This window comes from Anomaloglossus baeobatrachus, chromosome 2, assembly GCF_048569485.1.
Source record: "Anomaloglossus baeobatrachus isolate aAnoBae1 chromosome 2, aAnoBae1.hap1, whole genome shotgun sequence".
Classification (NCBI taxonomy): domain Eukaryota; kingdom Metazoa; phylum Chordata; class Amphibia; order Anura; family Aromobatidae; genus Anomaloglossus; species Anomaloglossus baeobatrachus.
The window spans coordinates 281,399,552-281,422,586 of record NC_134354.1 but is presented as its reverse complement, the minus strand read 5'-3'; the positions used below and the strand labels follow the sequence as shown (position 1 = coordinate 281,422,586).

General features: G+C 41.2%; 1 protein-coding gene across 1 annotated transcript in view; it reads left to right on the top strand.

Moving 5' to 3' along the window:
- LOC142291356 (cysteine and glycine-rich protein 1-like) overlaps positions 1-23,035 on the top strand; it is a 66,751-nt gene that overhangs the window by 7,363 nt on the left and 36,353 nt on the right. The window contains exons 2-3 of the mRNA XM_075335825.1: positions 9,170-9,285; positions 20,153-20,321. Of these exons, the coding sequence (XP_075191940.1) occupies positions 9,174-9,285; positions 20,153-20,321 (281 nt within the window). The 5' untranslated portion in view covers positions 9,170-9,173. The remainder of the gene's footprint in view (positions 1-9,169; positions 9,286-20,152; positions 20,322-23,035) is intronic.

Sequence of the window (23,035 nt, the reverse complement as noted above, 5' to 3'; positions counted from 1 at the left end):
AGAAAACAATAAGTAATGCACTCAGCCTCCTTGGCTTGTATGTACGCTCACCACGCAAGACTCCATTACTGAACAAAAAGCATGTTCAAGCACATTTAAAGTTTAGTCAATAACATTTAGACAAGCCTGTAAAATATGATAGTTGGGTTAGATTAGACCAAACTCTGACTCTTTGGATGCCATAACACACACCATGTTAGAAGGCCTTTAACACCATACCAAAAGTGAAGTTTGGAAGTGGGAACACAATGGTTTGAGGTAGTTCTTCAGCATAGGGCACTTGGAGACTTCATATAATTGAAGGAAGGATGAATGAACAAATGTACTTAGATATTCTTCATAAAAATATACTGCCATCTACCAGGATAATGAAGATCAAACAAGGGTGGACATTTCAGCAAGACAATGATCCCAAACACAGCCAAGGAAACTCTTAATTCATTACAGAGAAAGGAAACAAAGCTCCTAGAATAGCCCTGTCAGTCACCTAATCTGAATACAATAGAAAATTTATAGAAGGAAGTAAAGGTCAGAGTTCATAGAAGGAGCTCATGGAACAGTCAGGATTTGACAAGTGATTAAGTGGAAGAATGGTCCTAAATCATATCTGAACAATGCATGTTACTAGTTTCTTCATAGAGGAGGTGTCTTGACGCTGTCATGACCAACAAACATTTTGTAGAAAGTATTAATTAATTTGTAGAACGAGTGTTCAATACTTTTTCCTGTGTAATTTCTCATTATTACACATAATTTATGGACATCTATGGTTTGAATTTTTTTGCCTTCTCGTAATTCTTTTCACTCCTCTGTGTGAAATCCTGCGGACAGCACGTGGTTGTGGCCGGTTTGTGGGAAAATGATTTCCCTTCCACTTCTAGATTATGGCCTCAACAGTGCTTACTAGAGCCTTCAGTAGATTAGAGATTGTTTTGTAACCAATGCCATCAGTTTGTTTTGCAAGAAAATGGTTGTGAGTGTCATAAAACAGCTTATTGGTTTTACCCATCATAAGAGGTTTCTTGTGTGGAACGTTGGTAATGAGACACTCTTTTATAGGCCATCAGTTGAACCAGCTGACAATATTTTTCACTAAGTGCCAGGACTGCTTTCTAATTACTGATAGATTTCGGATGGTATCATGACTTTCCATGGCTTTTCCCCCACTCTTCCTTCATGTGTCCAATACTTTTTCACTTTGTCATTTCTCATTATAACATATCATTAAATTTATTGACATCTATAGTTTAATTTCTTTGCTGCCTGTGTTGATTGGATGGGTTGTCACTGACATCTGCTGAGAAATTCATGTCAACAGCACCTTTAGGAATATATTTACTTAGAAATTTGGTGACTGGTCAATACTTATTTCACCCAGTGTGTGTGTGTGTGTGTGTATACACACACACACACACACACACAGTGGGTGAAATAAGTATTGACCAGTCACCAAATTTCTAAGTAAATATATTCCTAGAGGTGCTGTTGACATATATACAGTTAGGTCCAGAAATATTTGGACAGTGGCACAAGTTTTGTTATTTTAGCTGTTTACAAAAACATGTTCAGAAATACAATTATATATATAATATGGGCTGAAAGTGCACACTCCCAGCTGCAATATGAGAGTTTTCACATCCAAATCGGAGAAAGGGTTTAGGAATCATAGCTCTGTAATGCATAGCTTCCTCTTTTTAAAGGGACCAAAAGTAATTGGACAAGGGACTCTAAGGGCTGCAATTAACTCTGAAGGCGTCTCCCTCGTTAACCTGTAATCAATGAAGTAGTTAAAAGGTCTGGGGTTGATTACAGGTGTGTGGTTTTGCATTTGGAAGCTGTTGCTGTGACCAGACAACATGCGGTCTAAGGAACTCTCAATTGAGGTGAAGCAGAACATCCTGAGGCTGAAAAAAAAGAAAAAATCCATCAGAGAGATAGCAGACATGCTTGGAGTAGCAAAATTAACAGTCGGGTACATTCTGAGAAAAAAGGAATTGACTGGTGAGCTTGGGAACTCAAAAAGGCCTGGGCGTCCACGGATGACAACAGTGGTGGATGATCGCCGCATACTTTCTTTGGTGAAGAAGAACCCGTTCACAACATCAACTGAAGTCCAGAACACTCTCAGTGAAGTAGGTGTATCTGTCTCTAAGTCAACAGTAAAGAGAAGACTCCATGAAAGTAAATACAAAGGGTTCACATCTAGATGCAAACCATTCATCAATTCCAAAAATAGACAGGCCAGAGTTAAATTTGCTGAAAAACACCTCATGAAGCCAGCTCAGTTTGCGTTTTTTTTGCCCACAGGCAAGCAAACGCTGATGTAAAAGCACCCTAAGAGGTATAAGAAACTTGTTGATAGCTATAGAAAGAGACTGATTGTAGATATTTATTCCAAATGGTGTGCAACCAAGTATTAAGCTGACCTGGTGTCATGATATTTGTCAGGCCCATTTTTGGAGTTTTGTGTTAAATAATGTCCATTTTGCCTTTTTCTGTGTTTTTTTGTGTTGTTTTAATACACGCAAAGAAAATAAACATGTGCATAATAAAATGTGCAATTGCAATAACTTTCTTGGAGAAATACTTTGTTTTCAAGAGCAATTTCAATGGTGCCAACACTTTCGGCCATCCATGACATATACAATGCCTTGCGAAAGTATTCGGCCCCCTTGAACTTTTCAACCTTTTCACACATTTCAGGTTTCAAACATAGAAGAAGAACCCGTTCACAACATCAACTGAAGTCCAGGACACTCTCAGTGAAGTAGGTGTATCTGTCTCTAAGTCAACAGTAAAGAGAAGACTCCATGAAAGTAAATACAAAGGGTTCACATCTAGATGCAAACCATTCATCAATTCCAAAAATAGACAGGCCAGAGTTAAATTTGCTGAAAAACACCTCATGAAGCCAGCTCAGTTCTGGAAAAGTATTCTATGGACAGATGAGACAAAGATCAACCTGTACCAGAATGATGGGAAGAAAAAAGTTTGGAGAAGAAAGGGAACGGCACATGATCCAAGGCACACCACATCCTCTGTAAAACATGGTAGAGGCAACGTGATGGCATGGGCATGCATGGCTTTCAATGGCACTGGGTCACTTGTGTTTATTGATGACATAACAGCAGACAAGAGTAGCCGGATGAATTCTGAAGTGTACCGGGATATACTTTCAGCCCAGATTCAGCCAAATGCCGCAAAGTTGATCAGACGGCGCTTCATAGTACAGATGGACAATGACCCCAAGCATACAGCCAAAGCTACCCAGGAGTTCATGAGTGCAAAAAAGTGGAACATTCTGCAATGGCCAGGTCAATCACCAGATCTTAACCCAATTGAGCATGCATTTAACTTGCTCAAATCCAGACTTAAGACGGAAAGACCCATAAACAAGCAAGACCTGAAGGCTGCGGCTGTAAAGGCTTGGCAAAGCATTAAGAAGGAGGAAACCCAGCGTTTGGTGATGTCCATGGGTTCCAGACTTAAGGCAGTGATTGCCTCCAAAGGATTCGCAACAAAATATTGAAAATAAAAATATTTTGTTTGGGTTTGGTTTATTTGTCCAATTACTTTTGACCTCCTAAAATGTGGAGTGTTTGTAAAGAAATGTGTACAATTCCTACAATTTCTATCAGATATTTTTGTTCAAACCTTCAAATTAAACGTTACAATCTGCACTTGAATTCTGTTGTAGATGTTTCATTTCAAATCCAATGTGGTGGCATGCAGAGCCCAACTCGCGAAAATTGTGTCACTGGCCAAATATTTCTGGACCTAACTGTATATATATATATACAGTGCCTTGTGAAAGTGTTTGGCCCCCTTGAACTTTTCAACCTTTTTCCACATTGCAGGCTTCAAACATAAAGATAAAAAAAAATTAATTTTTTGGTGAAGAATCAACAACCAGTGGGACACAATTGTCAAGTAGAAGAAAATGTATTGCTTATGTTAAACTTTTGTAAAAAATAAAAAACTAAACATTGGGGCGTGCAATTTTATTCAGCCCCCTTAAGTTAATACTTTGTAGTGCTACCTTTTGCTGCGATTACAGCTGCAAGTCGCTTGGGATATGTCCCTATCAATTTTGCACATCTAAGTGAGATTGGATGGAGAGCGTTTGTGAACAGCAGTTTTCAGCTCTTTCCACAGATTCAGGTCTGGACTTTGACTTGGCCATTCTAACACCTGGATATGTTTATTTGTGAACCATTCCATTGTAGATTTTGCTTTATGTTTGGGATCATATTCTTGGAACACAAATCTCCGTCCCAGTCTAAGGTCTTTTGCAGACTCCAACAGGTTTTCTTCAAGAATGGTCCTGTATTTGGCTCCATCCATCCTCCCATCAATTTTAACTATCTTCCCTGTCCCTGCTGAAGAAAAGCAGGCCCAAACCATGATGCTGCCACCACCATGTTTGATAGTGGGGATGGTGTGTTCCGGGTGATGAGCTGTGTTGATTTTACGCCAAACATATCGTTTGGCATTGTGCCCAAATAGTTTGGTGTGTCTCCCAGGTGGCTTGTGGCACACTTTAAACAACACTTTTTATGGATATCTTTGAGAAATGGCTTTCTTCTTGCCACTCTTCCATAAAGGCCAGATTTGTGCAGTGTACGACTGATTGTTGTCCTATGGACAGACTCTTCCACCTCAGCTGTAGATCTCTGCAGTTCATCCAGAGTGATCATGGGCCTCTTGGCTGCATCTCTGATCAGTCTTCTCCTTGTTTGAGATGAACGTTTGGATGGACGGCCGGGTCTTGGTAGATTTGCAGCGGTATGATACTCCTTCCATTTTAATATGATCGCTTGCACAGTGCTCATTGGGATGTTTAAAGTTTTAGAAATCTTTTTGTATCTAAGTCCGGCTTTAAACTTCTCCACAACAGTATCACGGACCTGCCTGTTGTGTTCCTTGGTCTTCATGATGATGCTCTGCGCTTTAAACAGAACACTGAGACTATCACAGAGCAGGTGCATTTATACGAAGACTAGATTACACACAGGTGGATTATATTTATCATCAGTCATTTAGGACAACATTGGATCATTCAGAGATCCTCAATGAACTTCTGGAGTGAGTTTGCTGCACTGAAAGTAAAGGGGATGAATAATATTGCTCGCCACAATTTTCAGTTATTTTTTTTTAACATAAGAAATTAATTTTGTTCACCTTCACAATTGTGACCTACTTGTTGTTGATTCTTCAACAAAAAATTAAAATGTTTTATATTTATGTTTGAAACCTGAAATGTGTGAAAAGGTTGAAAAGTTCAAGGGGGCCGAATACTTTCGCAAGGCATTGTATATGTCATGGATGGCCGAAAGTGTTGGCACCATTGAAATTGCTCTTGAAAACAAAGTATTTCTCCAAGAAAGTTATTGCAATTGCACATTTTATTATGCACATGTTTATTTTCTTTGCGTGTATTAAAACAACACAAAAAAACACAGAAAAAGGCAAAATGGACATTATTTAACACAAAACTCCAAAAATGGGCCTGACAAATATCATGACACCAGGTCAGCTTAATACTTGGTTGCACACCATTTGGAATAAATATCTACAATCAGTCTCTTTCTATAGCTATCAACAAGTTTCTTATACCTCTTACGGTGCTTTTACATCAGCGTTTGTTTGCCTGTGGGCAAAAAAATGCAAACTGAGCTGGCTTCATGAGGTGTTTTTCAGCAAATTTAACTCTGGCCTGTCTATTTTTGGAATTGATGAATGGTTTGCATCTAGATGTGAACCCTTTGTATTTACTTTCATGGAGTCTTCTCTTTACTGTTGACTTAGAGACAGATACACCTACTTCACTGAGAGTGTTCTGGACTTCAGTTGATGTTGTGAACGGGTTCTTCTTCACCAAAGAAAGTATGCGGCGATCATCCACCACTGTTGTCATCCGTGGACGCCCAGGCCTTTTTGAGTTCCCAAGCTCACCAGTCAATTCCTTTTTTCTCAGAATGTACCCGACTGTTGATTTTGCTACTCCAAGCATGTCTGCTATCTCTCTCTGATGGATTTTTTCTTTTTTTTCAGCCTCAGGATGTTCTGCTTCACTTCAATTGAGAGTTCCTTAGACCGCATGTTGTCTGGTCACAGCAACAACTTCCAAATGCAAAACCACACACCTGTAATCAACCCCAGACCTTTTAACTACTTCATTGATTACAGGTTAACGAGGGAGACGCCTTCAGAGTTAATTGCAGCCCTTAGAGTCCCTTGTCTAATTACTTTTGGTCCCTTGAAAAAGAGGAGGCTATGCATTACAGAGCTATGATTCCTAAACCCTTTCTCCGATTTGGATGTGAAAACTCTCATATTGCAGCTGGGAGTGTGCACTTTCAGCCCATATTATATATATAATTGTATTTCTGAACATGTTTTTGTAAACAGCTAAAATAACAAAACTTGTGTCACTGTCCAAATATTTCTGGACCTAACTGTATTTATGTGTAAAGGCTGCTGCTTGGCTACAGCAGTTGTGTGAGTCCCCTGCCAGGTGTTGATACCAGGAGACTAGTAGGGCACTCAGTGATAAGTATGAAGGGTCAGCATGTGAGCGTCTGCTTTTAAAATTATTTTTACATTACCCTGGGACTTAAGATGAGCGGACCTGTGGAAGTTCAGATTTGCAGAGTTCCCCTGGACTTCAGTTAAAAGTTTGGTTCAGGTCCTGGACTTAACCTGAACTTGAACTTGCGTCTCCATTACTAACCCCAGGGCGTGATGCCAGCTGTCAATTCAGGCTGACATCAACCCCAAAACATATTACCCTAATTTCCACCGCACCAGGGCAGTCTGGAAGAACTGGGGAAAGTGCCAAAATTGGCACATCTAGTGGACGCGCTACTTCTGGGGCAGCCGTAGGCTGCTATTTTTAGGCTGGGATGGGCCAAATAACCATGGACCTTCCCAGCCTGATAATAAGAGCCCCCAGTTATCTGCTTTACCTTGTCTGCTTATCAAAAATAGGCAAGAGCCCATGTCATTTTTTCTTTGTCTAGATTGTTCACAGCAGCATACAGGCATCTTCCGAATGCAATAATGCTTTTTTCCTAATGCATTTCTTTGAAGTCTGCACCACTGACAGGTTCAGGATGCGCCTCCTGTCTCACAGTGCCCACATCTAGCATCTGTGACACCCGCTGCACCGCCCCCAGAATCACCATACTCAACCACCGCCCCTGCCTTCTGTGACCCCATTCCACCACCGCTACTACCCCCCACCCCCACCCTCCGCTAAGACAGCATCGGATTATAAGACAGGCCCCATATTTTTTTCCCCTTTTTTTTCCTCTAAATTTGCACCTTATAATCCGGTGCTTCTTATAAAGCGAGAAGTACTGTATATTTTTCTTTTTTTATACATTCGATAAAGTATAACCAAAACATTTTTTGTTCTTAAAATTGTCAAATGGAACCATACAGTCAGGGCCAGAAATATTTGGACAGTGACACAAGTTTTGTTATTTTAGCAGTTTACAAAAACATGTTCAGAAATACAATTATATATATAATATGGGCTGAAAGTGCACACTCCCAGCTGCAATATGAGAGTTTTCACATCCAAATCGGAGAAAGGGTTTAGGAATCATAGCTCTGTAATGCATAGCCTCCTCTTTTTCAAGGGACCAAAAGTAATTGGACAAGGGACTCTAAGGGCTGCAATTAACTCTGAAGGCATCTCCCTTGTTAACCTGTAATCAATTAAGTAGTTAAAAGGTCTGGGGTTGATTACAGGTGTGTGGTTTTGCATTTGGAAGTTGTTGCTGTGACCAGACAACATGCGGTCTAAGGAACTCTCAATTGAGGTGAAGCAGAACATCCTGAGGCTGAAAAAAAAGAAAAAATCCATCAGAGAGATAGCAGACATGCTTGGAGTAGCAAAATCAACAGTCGGGTACATTCTGAGAAAAAAGGAATTGACTGGTGAGCTTGGGAACTCAAAAAGGCCTGGGCGTCCACGGATGACAACAGTGGTGGATGATCGCCGCATACTTTCTTTGGTGAAGAAGAACCCGTTCACAACATCAACTGAAGTCCAGGACACTCTCAGTGAAGTAGGTGTATCTGTCTCTAAGTCAACAGTAAAGAGAAGACTCCATGAAAGTAAATACAAAGGGTTCACATCTAGATGCAAACCATTCATCAATTCCAAAAATAGACAGGCCAGAATTAAATTTGCTGAAAAACACCTCATGAAGCCAGCTCAGTTCTGGAAAAGTATTCTATGGACAGATGAGACAAAGATCAACCTGTACCAGAATGATGGGAAGAAAAAAGTTTGGAGAAGAAAGGGAACGGCACATGATCCAAGGCACACCACATCCTCTGTAAAACATGGTGGAGGCAACGTGATGGCATGGGCATGCATGGCTTTCAATGGCACTGGGTCACTTGTGTTTATTGATGACATAACAGCAGACAAGAGTAGCCGGATGAATTCTGAAGTGTACCGGGATATACTTTCAGCCCAGATTCAGCCAAATGCCGCAAAGTTGATCGGACGGCGCTTCATAGTACAGATGGACAATGACCCCAAGCATACAGCCAAAGCTACCCAGGAGTTCATGAGTGCAAAAAAGTGGAACATTCTGCAATGGCCAAGTCAATCACCAGATCTTAACCCAATTGAGCATGCATTTAACTTGCTCAAATCCAGACTTAAGACGGAAAGACCCACAAACAAGCAAGACCTGAAGGCTGCGGCTGTAAAGGCCTGGCAAAGCATTAAGAAGGAGGAAACCCAGCGTTTGGTGATGTCCATGGGTTCCAGACTTAAGGCAGTGATTGCCTCCAAAGGATCCGCAACAAAATATTGAAAATAAAAATATTTTGTTTGGGTTTGGTTTATTTGTCCAATTACTTTTGACCTCCTAAAATGTGGAGTGTTTGTAAAGAAATGTGTACAATTCCTACAATTTCTATCAGATATTTTTATTTAAACCTTCAAATTAAACGTTACAATCTGCACTTGAATTCTGTTGTAGAGATTTCATTTCAAATCCAATGTGGTGGCATGCAGAGCCCAACTCGCGAAAATTGTGTCACTGTCCAAATATTTCTGGACCTAACTGTATGTATGAATGTTTGCATACAAGATTTAATCAACATTTTATCATTTAACTTTTATCAATTATATTTCCTACAGAAAAATGCCTAACTGGGGTGGAGGAAAGAAATGTTCGGTGTGCAATACATCTGTTTACTTTGCAGAGGAAGTACAATGTGAAGGTGGAAGTTTCCACAAATCTTGCTTCTTGTGCAGTGAGTTTTCTTCTATTATATTCCAATACAGTATTGTTCTACCATAAAAAAATAAGATGAAAAGTAAAATAACATTTTTCATTTACATTTTTTCAGTTGTACGGTATAATAATATTTGCAGCGATACACTTTTTTTTTTCACTTGTACCACACTAATTGCCCCACTCCTACTGAGTGTATATTGTGTTTACTTATATGTATGTTGTATACCTTTAAGGGCGGCTTTGCACACTACGATATCGCATGTGGGTGGGGTCAAATCGAAAGTGTGTGCGATATCGTAGTGTGTAAAGCCTAGATGATACAATTAACGAGCGCAAAAGCGTCGTTATCGTATCATCGGTGTAGTCTCCGACATTTCCATAATGCCGGTGCAGCCACAGGTACGATGTTGTTCCTCTTTCCTGTGGCAGTGCACATCGCTGTGTGTGAAGCCGCAGGAGCGAGGAACATCTCCTTACCTGTGTCCTGGCTGCAATGAGAAGGAGGAGGTGGGCGGGATGTTTACATCCCGCTCATCTCCGCCCCTCCGCTGCTATTGGTCGCCTGCCGTGTGATGTCGCTATGACGCCACACGACCCGCCCCCTTAGGAAGGAGGCGGGTCGCCGGCCAGAGCGACGGTCGCAGGGCAGGTGAGTGCATGTGAAGCCGGCGTAGCGATAATTTTCGCTACGCCAGCTATCACAAGATATCGTACCTGTGACGGGGGTGGGGACTATCGCACTCGACATCGCAGCATCGGCCTGCGATGTCGTAGTGTGCAAAGCCCGCCTATGTGTAATGTTTTATGTAAGATCTCTTATTGCAGGAAATATTGTATTAATGATATGTAAAGTATAAGAATGTTAAGTAAGATAATATGGAGTAAAGCCCGCTTTACACGCTGCAATGTATCTTACAATGTGTCGGCGGGGTCACGTCGTAAGTGACGCACATCCGGCATTGTAAGGTACATTGCAGTGTGTGACAGGTACGTGCGATTGCGATTGAACGGTAAAACGTTCATCGCATACACATCGTACCTTTCTCTAGAATTGCACGTCAGATTGTTCATCGTATCCGGGGTAGCACACATCGCAGCGTGTGACACCCCGGGAATGATGAACAGATCTCACCTGCCTTCTGCGGCTCCCGGCCCACAATGCGGAAGGAAGGTGGTGGGCGGGATGTTTATGTCCCACTCAGCTCCGCCCCTCCGCTTCTATTGGCCGGCTGCTGCGTGACGTCGCTGTGACGCTGAACGTCCCTCCCACTCCAGGAAGTGGATGTTAGCCGCCCACAGCGAGGTCGTATGGAAGGTAAGTATGCGAAATTGCAACGTTTAAAAGCAGGCTTAAGAGATAGATAGGTACCAGCCATAGGAATAACAATTGGAGGGATAATAACCAGAGCGAAGGCAAGACAGAAGGTTACTCCATTGAACAGTAGCAGCAGAACGGTAACGCAGGAGGAAAGTGGCATGTCTGTCCTGTTAAGTTTGTTGTGAAGGTATCACTCATGAAGATTATATGCTAAATAAAGAAGTTGGAGATTGAGTTAAAAGGAAATCGTTTCTGTGATGTGTTACCCAACTACGGATATGACAGTGACTGGCGATAGGGTGGCGGACGAGCCGCTGAAGATGCAAGTAAGTGTCGCACCCCCCTAGCCGGAACATATGCACAACCTCAGTGTGAAGAAGGAGAGCGGAGCACTGATGGCCATCACCTGGCTCCCCCTTCACATGCATGTTACAAAAAAGTATTATGCCATAGATTTTCTGAGATAAGAAATTACTAAGATCAAGTAGGTTGGACGGTCGGATGAGCTCATCTTGGGTAATCAGTATAATGGAAGTCGATGGGAAACTCGGTCATTTTTATGGCGAACCGTAACAAGAGGGCTGGAGGAGAGTAGGAAAATTGCTAAACTGGATGGAAACAACACTCAAATGGAATGGGAACAGCCAGTAGTGTAAATAGTTTGATGGGCCCAGATGCAAAATTTGGACCTGCTGCCCACCTCCTCCACATGTTGGTCAGATCTATGTACAGTGCCTTGCAAAAGTATTCGGCCCCCTTGAATTTTTCAACCTTTTCCCACATTTCAGGCTTCAAAACATAAAGATAACAATTTTAATGTTATGGTGAAGATCAACAACAAGTGGGACACAATTGTGAAGTTGAACGAAATGTATTGCTAATTTTAAACTTTTGTAACAAAGAATAAACTGAAAATTGTGGCGTGCAATATTATTCATCCCCTTTACTTTCAGTGCAGCAAACTCACTCCAGAAGTTCATTGAGGATCTCTGAATGATCTAATGTTGTCCTAAATGACAGATGATGATAAATATAAGCCACCTGTGTGTAATCAAGTCTCTGTATAAATGCACCTGCTCTGTGATAGTCTCAGTGTTCTGTTTAAAGCACAGAGAGCATCATGAAGACCAAGGAACACAACAGGCAGGTCCGTGATACTGTTGTGGAAAAGTTTAAATCCGGATTTGGTTACAAAAAGATTTCCACAACTTTAGACATCCCAAGAAGCACTGTGCAAGCAATCATATTGAAATAGGAGTATCATACCACTGCAAATCTACCAAGACCCGGATGTCCCTCAAATATGTCATGTCAAACAAGGAGAAGACTGATCAGAGATGCAGTCAAGAGGTTCATGATCATTCTGGATGAACTGCAGAGATCTAAAGCTGAGGTGGGAGAGTCTATCCATAGGACAACAATCAGTCTTACATTGCACAAATCTGGCCTTTATGGAAGAGTGCCAAGAAGAAAGCCATTTCTCAAAGATATCCATAAAAAGTGTTGTTTAAAGTTTGGCACAAACCACCTGGGAGACACACCAAACATGTGGAAGAAGGTGCTCTGGTCAGATGAAACCAAAATCGAACTATTTGGGCACAATGCCAAACAATATGTTTGGCATAAAAGCAACACAGCTCATCACCCTGAACACACCATCCCCACTGTCAAACATGGTGGTCATAATAATACAATGGTCTGCACTCAGACTAAAGCAGATGATGGTGGTGGCAGCATCATGATTTGGGCCTGCTTTTCTTCAGCAGGAACAGGGAAGATGGTTAAAATTGATGGGAAGATGGATGGAGCCAAATACAGGACTATTCTTGAAGAAAACCTGTTGGAGTCTGCAAAAGACTTGAGACTGGGACGGAGATTTGTCTCTCAACAAGACAGTAATATAAAACATAAAACAAAATGTACAATGGAATGGTTCACAAATAAACGTATTCAGGTGTTAGAATGGCCAAGTCAAAGTCCAGACCTGAATCCAATCGAGAATCTGTGGAAAGAGCTGAAAACTGCTGTTCACAAACGCTCTCCATCCAACCTCACTCAGCACCAGCTATTTGCAAAGGAAGAATGGGCAAGAATTTCAGTCTCTCAATGTGCAAAACTGATAGAGACATACCTCAAGTGACTTGCAGCTGTAATTACAGCAAAAGGTGGCGCTACAAAGTATCAACTGAAAGGGGCCGAATAATATTGCATGCCCCACTTTTCAGTTTATTATTTTTTATAACATTTTAAAATAAGCAATACATTTCGTTCAACTTCACAATTGTGTCCCAGTTGTTGATTCTTCACCATAAAATTTAAATTTTTTATCTTTATGTTTGAAGCCTGAAATGTGGGGAAAGGTTGAAAAATGCAAAGGGGCCAAATACTTTTTCAAGGTACTGTATATACAGTATATGTATACATTTAGTGCTCTAAATCTTATAAAGACATACGAGTTGCCCTCCCCCCATTAGGTAGCAATGTCACCTATCCTGTTCTAATTCACCTAGTCATGGGCTTCTTCCTGGTAAATATGTTCCCCATCTTGGTATATATGTCCCCATCCTGGTATATATGTCCCACATCCTGGTACATATGGGTATATATGTCCCCATCCTGGTATATATGTCCCACATCATGGTATATATGTCTCCCATCCTGGTATATATGTTCCCATTCTAGTATATATGTTCCCCATCCTGGTATACATGTGCCCATCCTGGTATATATGTTCCCCATCCTGGTATATATGTCCCACATCCTGGTATATATGTTGCATCGTGGTATATATGTCCCCAATTCTGGTATATATTTCCAAATCCTGATATATATATATATATATATATATATATATATACAGTTAGGTCCAGAAATATTTGGACAGTGACACAATTTTCGCGAGTTGGGCTCTGCATGCCACCACATTGGATTTGAAATGAAACCTCTACAACAGAATTCAAGTGCAGATTGTAACGTTTAATTTGAAGGTTTGAACAAAAATATCTGATAGAAATTGTAGGAATTGTACACATTTCTTTACAAACACTCCACATTTTAGGAGGTCAAAAGTAATTGGACAAATAAACCAAACCCAAACAAAATATTTTTATTTTCAATATTTTGTTGCGAATCCTTTGGAGGCAATCACTGCCTTAAGTCTGGAACCCATGGACATCACCAAACGCTGGGTTTCCTCCTTCTTAATGCTTTTCCAGGCCTTTACAGCCGCAGCCTTCAGGTCTTGCTTGTTTGTGGGTATTTCCGTCTTAAGTCTGGATTTGAGCAAGTGAAATGCATGCTCAATTGGGTTAAGATCTGGTGATTGACTTGGCCATTGCAGAATGTTCCACTTTTTTAGCACTCATGAACTCCTGGGTAGCTTTGGCTGTATGCTTGGGGTCATTGTCCATCTGTACTATGAAGCGCCGTCCGATCAACTTTGCGGCATTTGGCTGAATCTGGGCTGAAAGTATATCCCGGTACACTTCAGAATTCATCCAGCTACTCTTGTCTGCTGTTATGTCATCAACAAACACAAGTGACCCAGTGCCATTGAAAGCCATGCATGCCCATGCCATCACGTTGCCTCTACCATGTTTTACAGAGGATGTGGTGTGCCTTGGATCATGTGCCGTTCCCTTTCTTCTCCAAACTTTTTTCTTCCCATCATTCTGGTACAGGTTGATCTTTGTCTCATCTGTCCATAGAATACTTTTCCAGAACTGAGCTGGCTTCATGAGGTGTTTTTCAGCAAATTTAACTCTGGCCTGTCTATTTTTGGAATTGATGAATGGTTTGCATCTAGATGTGAACCCTTTGTATTTACTTTCATGGAGTCTTCTCTTTACTGTTGACTTAGAGACAGATACACCTACTTCACTGAGAGTGTCCTGGACTTCAGTTGATGTTGTGAACGGGTTCTTCTTCACCAAAGAAAGTATGCGGCGATCATCCACCACTGTTGTCATCCGTGGACACCCAGGCCTTTTTGAGTTCCCAAGCTCACCAGTCAATTCCTTTTTTCTCAGAATGTACCCGACTGTTGATTTTGCTACTCCAAGCATGTCTGCTATCTCTCTGATGGATTTTTTCTTTTTTTTCAGCCTCAGGATGTTCTGCTTCACCTCAATTGAGAGTTCCTTAGACCGCATGTTGTCTGGTCACATCAACAGCTTCCAAATGCAAAACCACACACCTGTAATCAACCCCAGACCTTTTAACTACTTCATTGATAACAGATTGATGAGGGAGACGCCTTCAGAGTTAATTGCAGCCCTTAGAGTCCCTTGTCCAATTACTTTTGGTCCCTTTAAAAAGAGGAGGCTATGCATTACAGAGCTATGATTCCTAAACCCTTTCTCCGATTTGGATGTGAAAACTCTCATATTGCAGCTGGGAGTGTGCACTTTCAGCCCATATTATATATATAATTGTATTTCTGAACATGTTTTTGTAAACAGCTAAAATAACAAAACTTGTGTCACTGTCCAAATATTTCTGGACCTAACTGTATGTCCCCCTCCTGGTATATACCGTCTCCCTCCTGGCATATACTGTTCCCCTCCTGGTATAAACTGACCCCTCCTGGGTAGATCCTGGTATATATGTCCCCATCCTGATATATATGTCCACCTACTGGTATATACAGTCCCCATCATGGTGCCATCCTGGTATACATGTCCCCTTACTGGTATATATTTCCCCACATCCTGTTATATATGGTCCTCCTCCTGGTACATACTGTTCCCCTCCTGGTGTATACAGTCCCCCTCCTGGTATATACTGTCCCACTCCTGGTAGCTACTATACCCTCCTTGTATATACTGCCCCCCTCCTGGTATCTACTGTCACCCTTCTGGGCTTATCCTGGTATATATGTCCCCCTCCTGGCATACATGTCCCCATCCTGGTAAATATGTCTTTCTTCTGTCTAATGCAAAAATCCCCAAAATATTGTTCTTGCCCTTCCCTGCTCCCATGTTGCGCAGAGTGCTCCTGTGTAGCCAGTGCTCAGTGGCCATCAGCTTTCATCGGCGTACGTCTTATGTCAATGCATGATGTCATTATCATGCGCCACCCTCAGTCACGGGGCTGCTGATGAAAGCTATCGGCTTCTGTTTGGCTGGCAGCATGTACTGCAGTATAGGGACCCGATGGGCCTCTTCACAGTGATGCTTTTCAGCTGGACGTTCACAGTCTGACGCGTATCCAGCTAAAGCAGGGACTAGGGTCGGCAGGCCTCATTCATCCCCGGGCACTGTCACCGTGATCGCTCCACCCCAGGAAACAGTATGGGAAAGACACCTGAATGCATCTCTGACTCTCAGGTCGCTGCTGGTAACAATGTTATCACAGTATTACTCCACTGTTTTGGACTGACAACAAGAGTATGTGCACATGATCAGTGTTTGTTTACACTTTCATTCAGCTAAATTTCAACATGAATCCAGCACCACCGCTCACATGCATTTTTTTAAGCGTTTTTTTGCATGCATTTTTGCTGCGTTTTTGATACATATGTTTTTCTCTCAATAAAGTTGGTTGATAGACAGAAAGCAGAAGTAACAGGAAGTTGATCAAACCAAAGTAATGTCCCACCCCCCTACATATGGTATACTGGCACACTTCAGTGCCTTTCATATGGTACCAAAGGGTGTTTTTAGCCTTGTTTAACCTAATAAATAAATAATTAAAAAAAATGATGTGGGGTCCCCTCTATTTTTGATAACCAGCCAGGGTAAAGCAGGCAGCTGTGGGCTGGTATTTTTAGATTGGGAAGGTCCGTGGTTATCGGACCTTTTCCAGTCTAAGAATACAAGCCCACAACCGCCCCAAAAGTGGCACATCACAAAAGTCATCAAGTCCTATATAAGACCTGATTAAGTGATGCAGTCCACCAATCACAGTAATTCCAGTAGCCAACATGGCTTCTGCATTATTGTGTATGGCAGGCAATCAATGCATGTTAACTGGCTATCTAACAGCCGCACTCAAGCACCCAAGCACCCGTGATACTCAATACGCTGATCACAAGTTATCAAAAGACCTTTTTCAACTTCTCTCCAGACCTTAATCAAACAAGAGGAATATCTTTCTTCCTCTGGAATCACTGAACACACACCAGGAAAATTACCAAAAACTGGATGAAAAGCCCCCCCAACAAAAAAAAGCAAGGTATCGGTAGCAGTAGATATGTGGTTATTGAAGGCAAACTCAGCCAGAGGAAGAAAATCCACCAAGTCCTCTTGATTAGAAGAAACAAACATCTTACATATTGTTCTAATTCTTGCCTTATTTTATCCGACTATTCATTAGTCTCAAGATGATAACCTGAAGAGAATAAAAGCTTAATTAATAACCTGTAGCAAAAGCTACTCTAGAAGCTAGCCATAAACTGATCCCCTATATATCGTAAATAATGTTTTTAGGAACACTATGTTGCTTAATGATGTCAGATATAAACAATGTAGCTAAACTTTCATCGCAGGCAATTTTGGTAGAGAAACCAAGTGAACCATCTAACTGAAACGGTCCACCACCATCCACACTATAGTATTACTACAAAAATTAGGCAAATCGGTGACAAAATCCATAAACAAATAAGTCTAATGCCTGCTTTACACGAGACGATCTATCGTGCGATGTGTCGTTGGAGTCACGATTTTCGTGACGCACATCCGGCATAGCGCACAACGTCGTCTCGTGTGACACCTCCGAGCGACGCAGTATCGCTCACAAATCTTGAGTCGTGTACTCATTGTTTATTATTATTGTCGCCGGTTGTTCGTTTCCGTGGCAGCACACGTTGCTCCGTGTGACACCACGGGAACGATGAACACAGCTTACCTGCGTCCTGCGGCACCTGCCGGCTATGTGGAAGGAAGGAGGTGGGCGGGATGTTTACATCCCGCTCATCTCCGCCCCTATTGGCCGCCTGCCGTGTGACGTCGCTGAGACACTGAACGTCCCTCCCACTTCAGGAAGTGGACGTTCGTCGCCCACAGCGAGGTCGTCCGGAAGGTAAGTGCATGTGACGGGGGTTAAACGAGTTTGTGCGACACGGGCAGCGATTTGCCCGTGACGCAAAAACGACGGGGGCGGGTACGATCGCTCGTGCTATCGCACGATAGATCGACTCATGTATAGCAGGCATAACATGGAGATGGAACTACGTTAAGCAAAAGAAACCCTGCTGGGTAATAAATTAAGAAAATTCTTTTATTCCCAAAGTGCAAAATTTATTAATAATAAAATACTGTACACAGCCAAAAACCTGAAGTGATCTCTTCACAACCGTAACAAGCGGGATAACCTCAAGGTCTGTTCCTGAATATCAGGGGCAGACCAAGGAATCCTAAATATAACCTATGGCAGATAATTTACATCACATAATAATGGTTTGATACAAACAAAATCACCAAGCTCAATTAAAGCCAATAATCAGCAGTATTCCTATAGATAGTATATGATCAATTGACCATCCCACTTCAGCGGATAGGTAAAAGTTGCTGTTGGCAATGATGTGGCAGTTCTTTTGAGCATAAATACACCGTTATATAAAGAGATGGTACTCCTGGTGATTTCGCCTTTTGTTTGCCTCGACGCGTTTCCCCATAAACATGGTTCCTCAGGAGGCTATGAATATAAATACAGTCCATCAGAGATCACACCAATACAAAACCAAAGATACAAAACACACAAGAAGTAGATACTTGCCCATAATGAAGATGTAATGAGGTTAAACTAAGAGATGCAGTTCCATGGAAAGCCAAATCCAAGATATTCCTGCCAGAGGAACAGTCAATGCTGTGCGAATTCCACCTCCAGCAGTCAGGAAGGCTCCATGGAAATGCATGTCCGTATGGGGTTTAAATACCTCCTCCCACCACACCTGTGTCACGTTAAATGCAAAGGAATGCTCAAGTGGTGAGGTGTAATACCATCCCTCACCACTGCACATGTGCAGACTGCCTAGTAAAAAAAAAAAAAAAAATGGCGTCACAAATATCCATGTGGTGTTGTTTATAACTTTCGTGCGCACGCGCAGGTCGGCTACGGATGGCTGCAATGATCAAGTTCAGTCATCCGTTCACCACCCGATCCAGCGCATGCGCACGATAAACTCCCTGACGTCACCCGATCACGCAGTTAGGAAAAAGAAGGAGTCGGGATATAATACGCCCAGCGGCTGTCTTCCGCATCACATGATCGGGGGATCGTCCAATAGGTAAAACACACATCACCACTGTTATTTTACTAAGTGACATAGCAACATGTGTGCACCCCAATAAGAGGACACATTAAGGGATAAATATAAACAGGTGTATGGGCGAGTATATATCTTACAATATACACAAATATACGCTACAGTAAGACATCGGTAACAACAAATAATAGCATATATATCATATAGAAAGATGACACAAATACAGTCAATATGGCACACATAAAGTCCATTAACAGGTAAATATAAATATGGGCAGAGATATTTAGATATTTATAAAAATGTAGTCTGTCAATACAGACCATCCCTAAATAGGGACTTATTCACTCACTTGAGTATGAAAAAAAAGATTCTTAAACAGTCCTTGGGATTTGTTAAAAACATTAATAGGCACTCCCTCATGACCCCAAGAAAATTAATGGAAGGAACTAAATTTCAGAGTTCATAGAAGGAGCCCACGGAAACTTCAAGATTTGAAGAGTTTTTGTGTTGAAGAATGAGCCAAAGACACACCTGAGCAATGCATGCGACGATTATCTCCATACAGGAGGCGTCTTTAAGCTGTCATCACCAACAAAGATTTTTTTTTTTAAAAAGTATGAAATAAATTTCAGTAAGCGTGTTCAATAATTTTTCCCTGTGTCATTTCCTATTATTAAACATCACTAAATTTATGGACATCTATGGTTTGATTTCTTTGCCTTTGTGGATTGGATGGGTTCTTACTGACATCTGGTGATACATTAATGTCAATAGCACCTTTAGAAATATATTTACGTAGAAAATTGGTGACGTGTTCAATACTTATTTCCCCTACTATAAATACTTAAAAATATATGGAACTCTAAATTTATTAATTACCTACATTACTTGAATTGCCATAACTATTTATTTTATTGCAGTTCGGCAGACTGATCCTGTTTGGGAATTTTCCAGTAGCGATCTGTTGTGACATACAGATCAAAAGGATTTAATATACGTTCGTGTGAACGTGGTCCCTCTGTTTGACTGCAAAAAGTAATTGGGTCACTTCAGGCACATGGTGCACACATGGATAAGGATGGCTGCATGAACTATTCTGCACTAGTCATCTCCTGCACTTTTTTTGCTGAGCAGATGAGCACATAGAAATGTACACAAAGATAGTCATATCTGCGATTTGAGGATCTGACTTACCCGGCAGTCATCTAAACGTAGCCACCGTGGCACATTGCATGTCTATAAAGCATATATGTAATGAATTATATTATGCCCCTAAAATTTGTTTGCTTAACATTATAATTTCTGAATTATATGGATTTAAGATAAGTTTGACTGTAACTTTGTGATTTCTTTTTACAGTGGTATGCAAGAAGAATCTTGACAGCACTACAGTTGCTATTCATGGAAATGAAATCTATTGTAAATCATGCTACGGAAAGAAATATGGCCCTAAAGGATATGGATTTGGACAAGGAGCTGGAACCCTAAGTATGGACCGGGGCGAAAGCTTGGGCATCACTCCAGAAGAGTAAGTTACCTTTTGCAAGACAATTAATTCCAAAAGCAAAATTACACTGATACCTTTTACAAGCATGTGGGAGCTGTCAAGACAGGATAAACTTAACCCCTTCAGCCCCCAGCCTGTTTTTACCTTAAAGACCTGGCCATTTTTTACATTTCTGACCAGTGTCATTTTGACAGGTTATAACTCTGGAACGCTTCAACGGATCCTGGCAATTCTGAGATTGTTTTTTCGTGACATATTGTACTTCATGTCAATGGTAAATTTAGGCCGATATTTTTTGCGTTTAGTTGTGAAAATTTTGGAAATTTGGCGAAAATTTTGAAAATTTTGCAATTTTCAAAATTTGAAATTTTATGCCCATAAATCTGTGAGATATGTCACACAAAATAGTTACTATATAACATTTCCCACTTGTCTACTTTACACCAGCGCAATTTTCGAAACAAATTTTTTTTCCGTTAGGAAGTTAGAGGGGTTCAAAGTTCATCAGCAATTTTTCATTTTTCCAACAAAATTTACAAAAAAAATTTTTTAGGTACCACATCACATTTGGAGTGACTTTGAGAGACCTAGGTGACAGAAAATACCCAAAAGTGACCCCATTCTAAAATCTGCACCCCTCACACTGCTCAAAACTACATCCAAAAAGTTTATTAACCCTTTAGGAGCTTTACAGCAACCAAAGCAATGTGGAAGGAAAAAAATGAAAATTTTACTTTTTTACACAAAAATGTTACTTTAGCCATAAAATTTAGCATTTTCACAAGGGTATCAGGAAAAATGCACCATAAAATTAATTGTGCAATTTCTCCTGAGTACACCGATATCTCATATGTGGGGGAAATCAATTGTTTGGGCGCACGGCAAGGCTCGGAAGAGAAGGAGCATCATTTGAATTTTTGAAAGCAAAATTGTCTGGAATAATTAGCAGATGCGATGTTGCGTTTGGAGACCCCCTGAGGTGCCTAAACAATGGAGCTCCCCCACAAGTGACCCCATTTTGGAAACTAGACCCCTCATGGAATTTATCTAGATGTTTATTGAGCACTTTGAACCTCTGGGGGCTTCACAAAAGTTAATAACTTTGAGCCGTGAAAATAAAAAAAAAAAAAAATTACCACGAAATTGTTACTTCAACCAGGTAGCTTTTTTTTCCACAAGCGTATCAGGAAAAATTGCAACATAAAATGTATTGTGCATTTTCTCCTGAGTACACAGATACCTCATATGTGGTGGAAATCAAATGTTTGGGCGCACAGCAGGGCTCGGAAGGCAAGGAGCGACATTTGACTTTTCAAACGCAAAATTGTCTGGAATCGTTAGTGGATGCCATGTTGTGTTTGGAGACCCCCTGAGGTGCCTAAACATTAAAGCTCCCCCACAAGTGACCCCATTTTGGAAACTAGACCCCTCATTGAATTTATCTAGATGTTTACAGAACACTTTGAACCCCTGGAGGATTCACAAAAGTTTAGAATGTTCAGCCGTGAAAATATATATATATTTTTTTTTACCATGAAATTGTTATTTCAACCAGGTAGCTTTTTTTCCACAAGGGTATCAGAAAAAAATGCACCATAAAATGTATTGTGCAATTTCTCCTGAGTACACAGATACCTCATATGTGGTGGAAAGTAATTGTCTGGGCACACGGCGGGGCTCAGAAGAGAAGGAGCGCCATTTCACATCAAAATTGGTTGGAATTATTAGCGTACGCCATGTTGCGTATGGAGACCCGCTGAGGTGCCTAAACAATGGAGCTCCCCTACAAGTGACCTCATTTTGGAAACTAGACCCCCATGGCATAAATCTACATGGGTAATGAGCACTTTGAACCCTCACGTGCTTCATACATTGAGGCATAAAAACAAAAAAGTACTTTTTTTTTCCACAAAAATGTTATTTTAGGCTCAATTTTTTAATTTTTACAGGGGTATCAGGATAAAATGGACCGCAAAATTTGTTGGGCAATTTGTTCTGAGTACGCTGATACCTCATATGTGGCAGAAAACCACTGTTTGGGCGCACGGCAGAGCTCCAGAGGGAAGGAGCGTCATTTGACTTTTTAAATGGAAAATTAGCTGGAATTGTTAGCCGCACCATGTTGCGTTTGGAGATCCCCCTGATGTGCCCAAACAGTGGAGCTCCCCCACATGTGACCCCATGTTGGAAACTAGACCCCCCCCATACAAAGAAATATTAGTTTGGCAAAATAAAAAATACAGACGTCAGTAAAAAAAAAAAAAAAAATATATATATATATATATATATATATATATATAATGAGCGCCTGCAACTGACACTAAAGCAAGTGCCACATGTGAGAGCGATGCACAAATCTCGCATCGCATCACCCGAAACAGCCGCACACTCCTGTCTGGAAGAGAGCGACCGTGCCGGATGATGCGGAGTGAGGCTTGTGCATCGCTCTCACATGTGGCACTGGGCTGACCCTTACAATATTCAGTAAAAAATACTGTAGTTGACGATTACTACAGTATAATTTTACTGGCCCTACACTAAGTTTATTTGTATTTCTTTCTTAGTTTACATAAAAAAAATTAGGATGAATGCACGGATGTGCTGCAAAAAGGGGGGGGACTAGGTGGGATGGAAAAAAGATGGATGGAGGATAGAAGAGGGCGCAACGGATGCAGGAGCAGCGGAGGATGGGATAGGGGGCGCGGCGGAGGATGGGAGAGGGCGCGGCGAAGGAT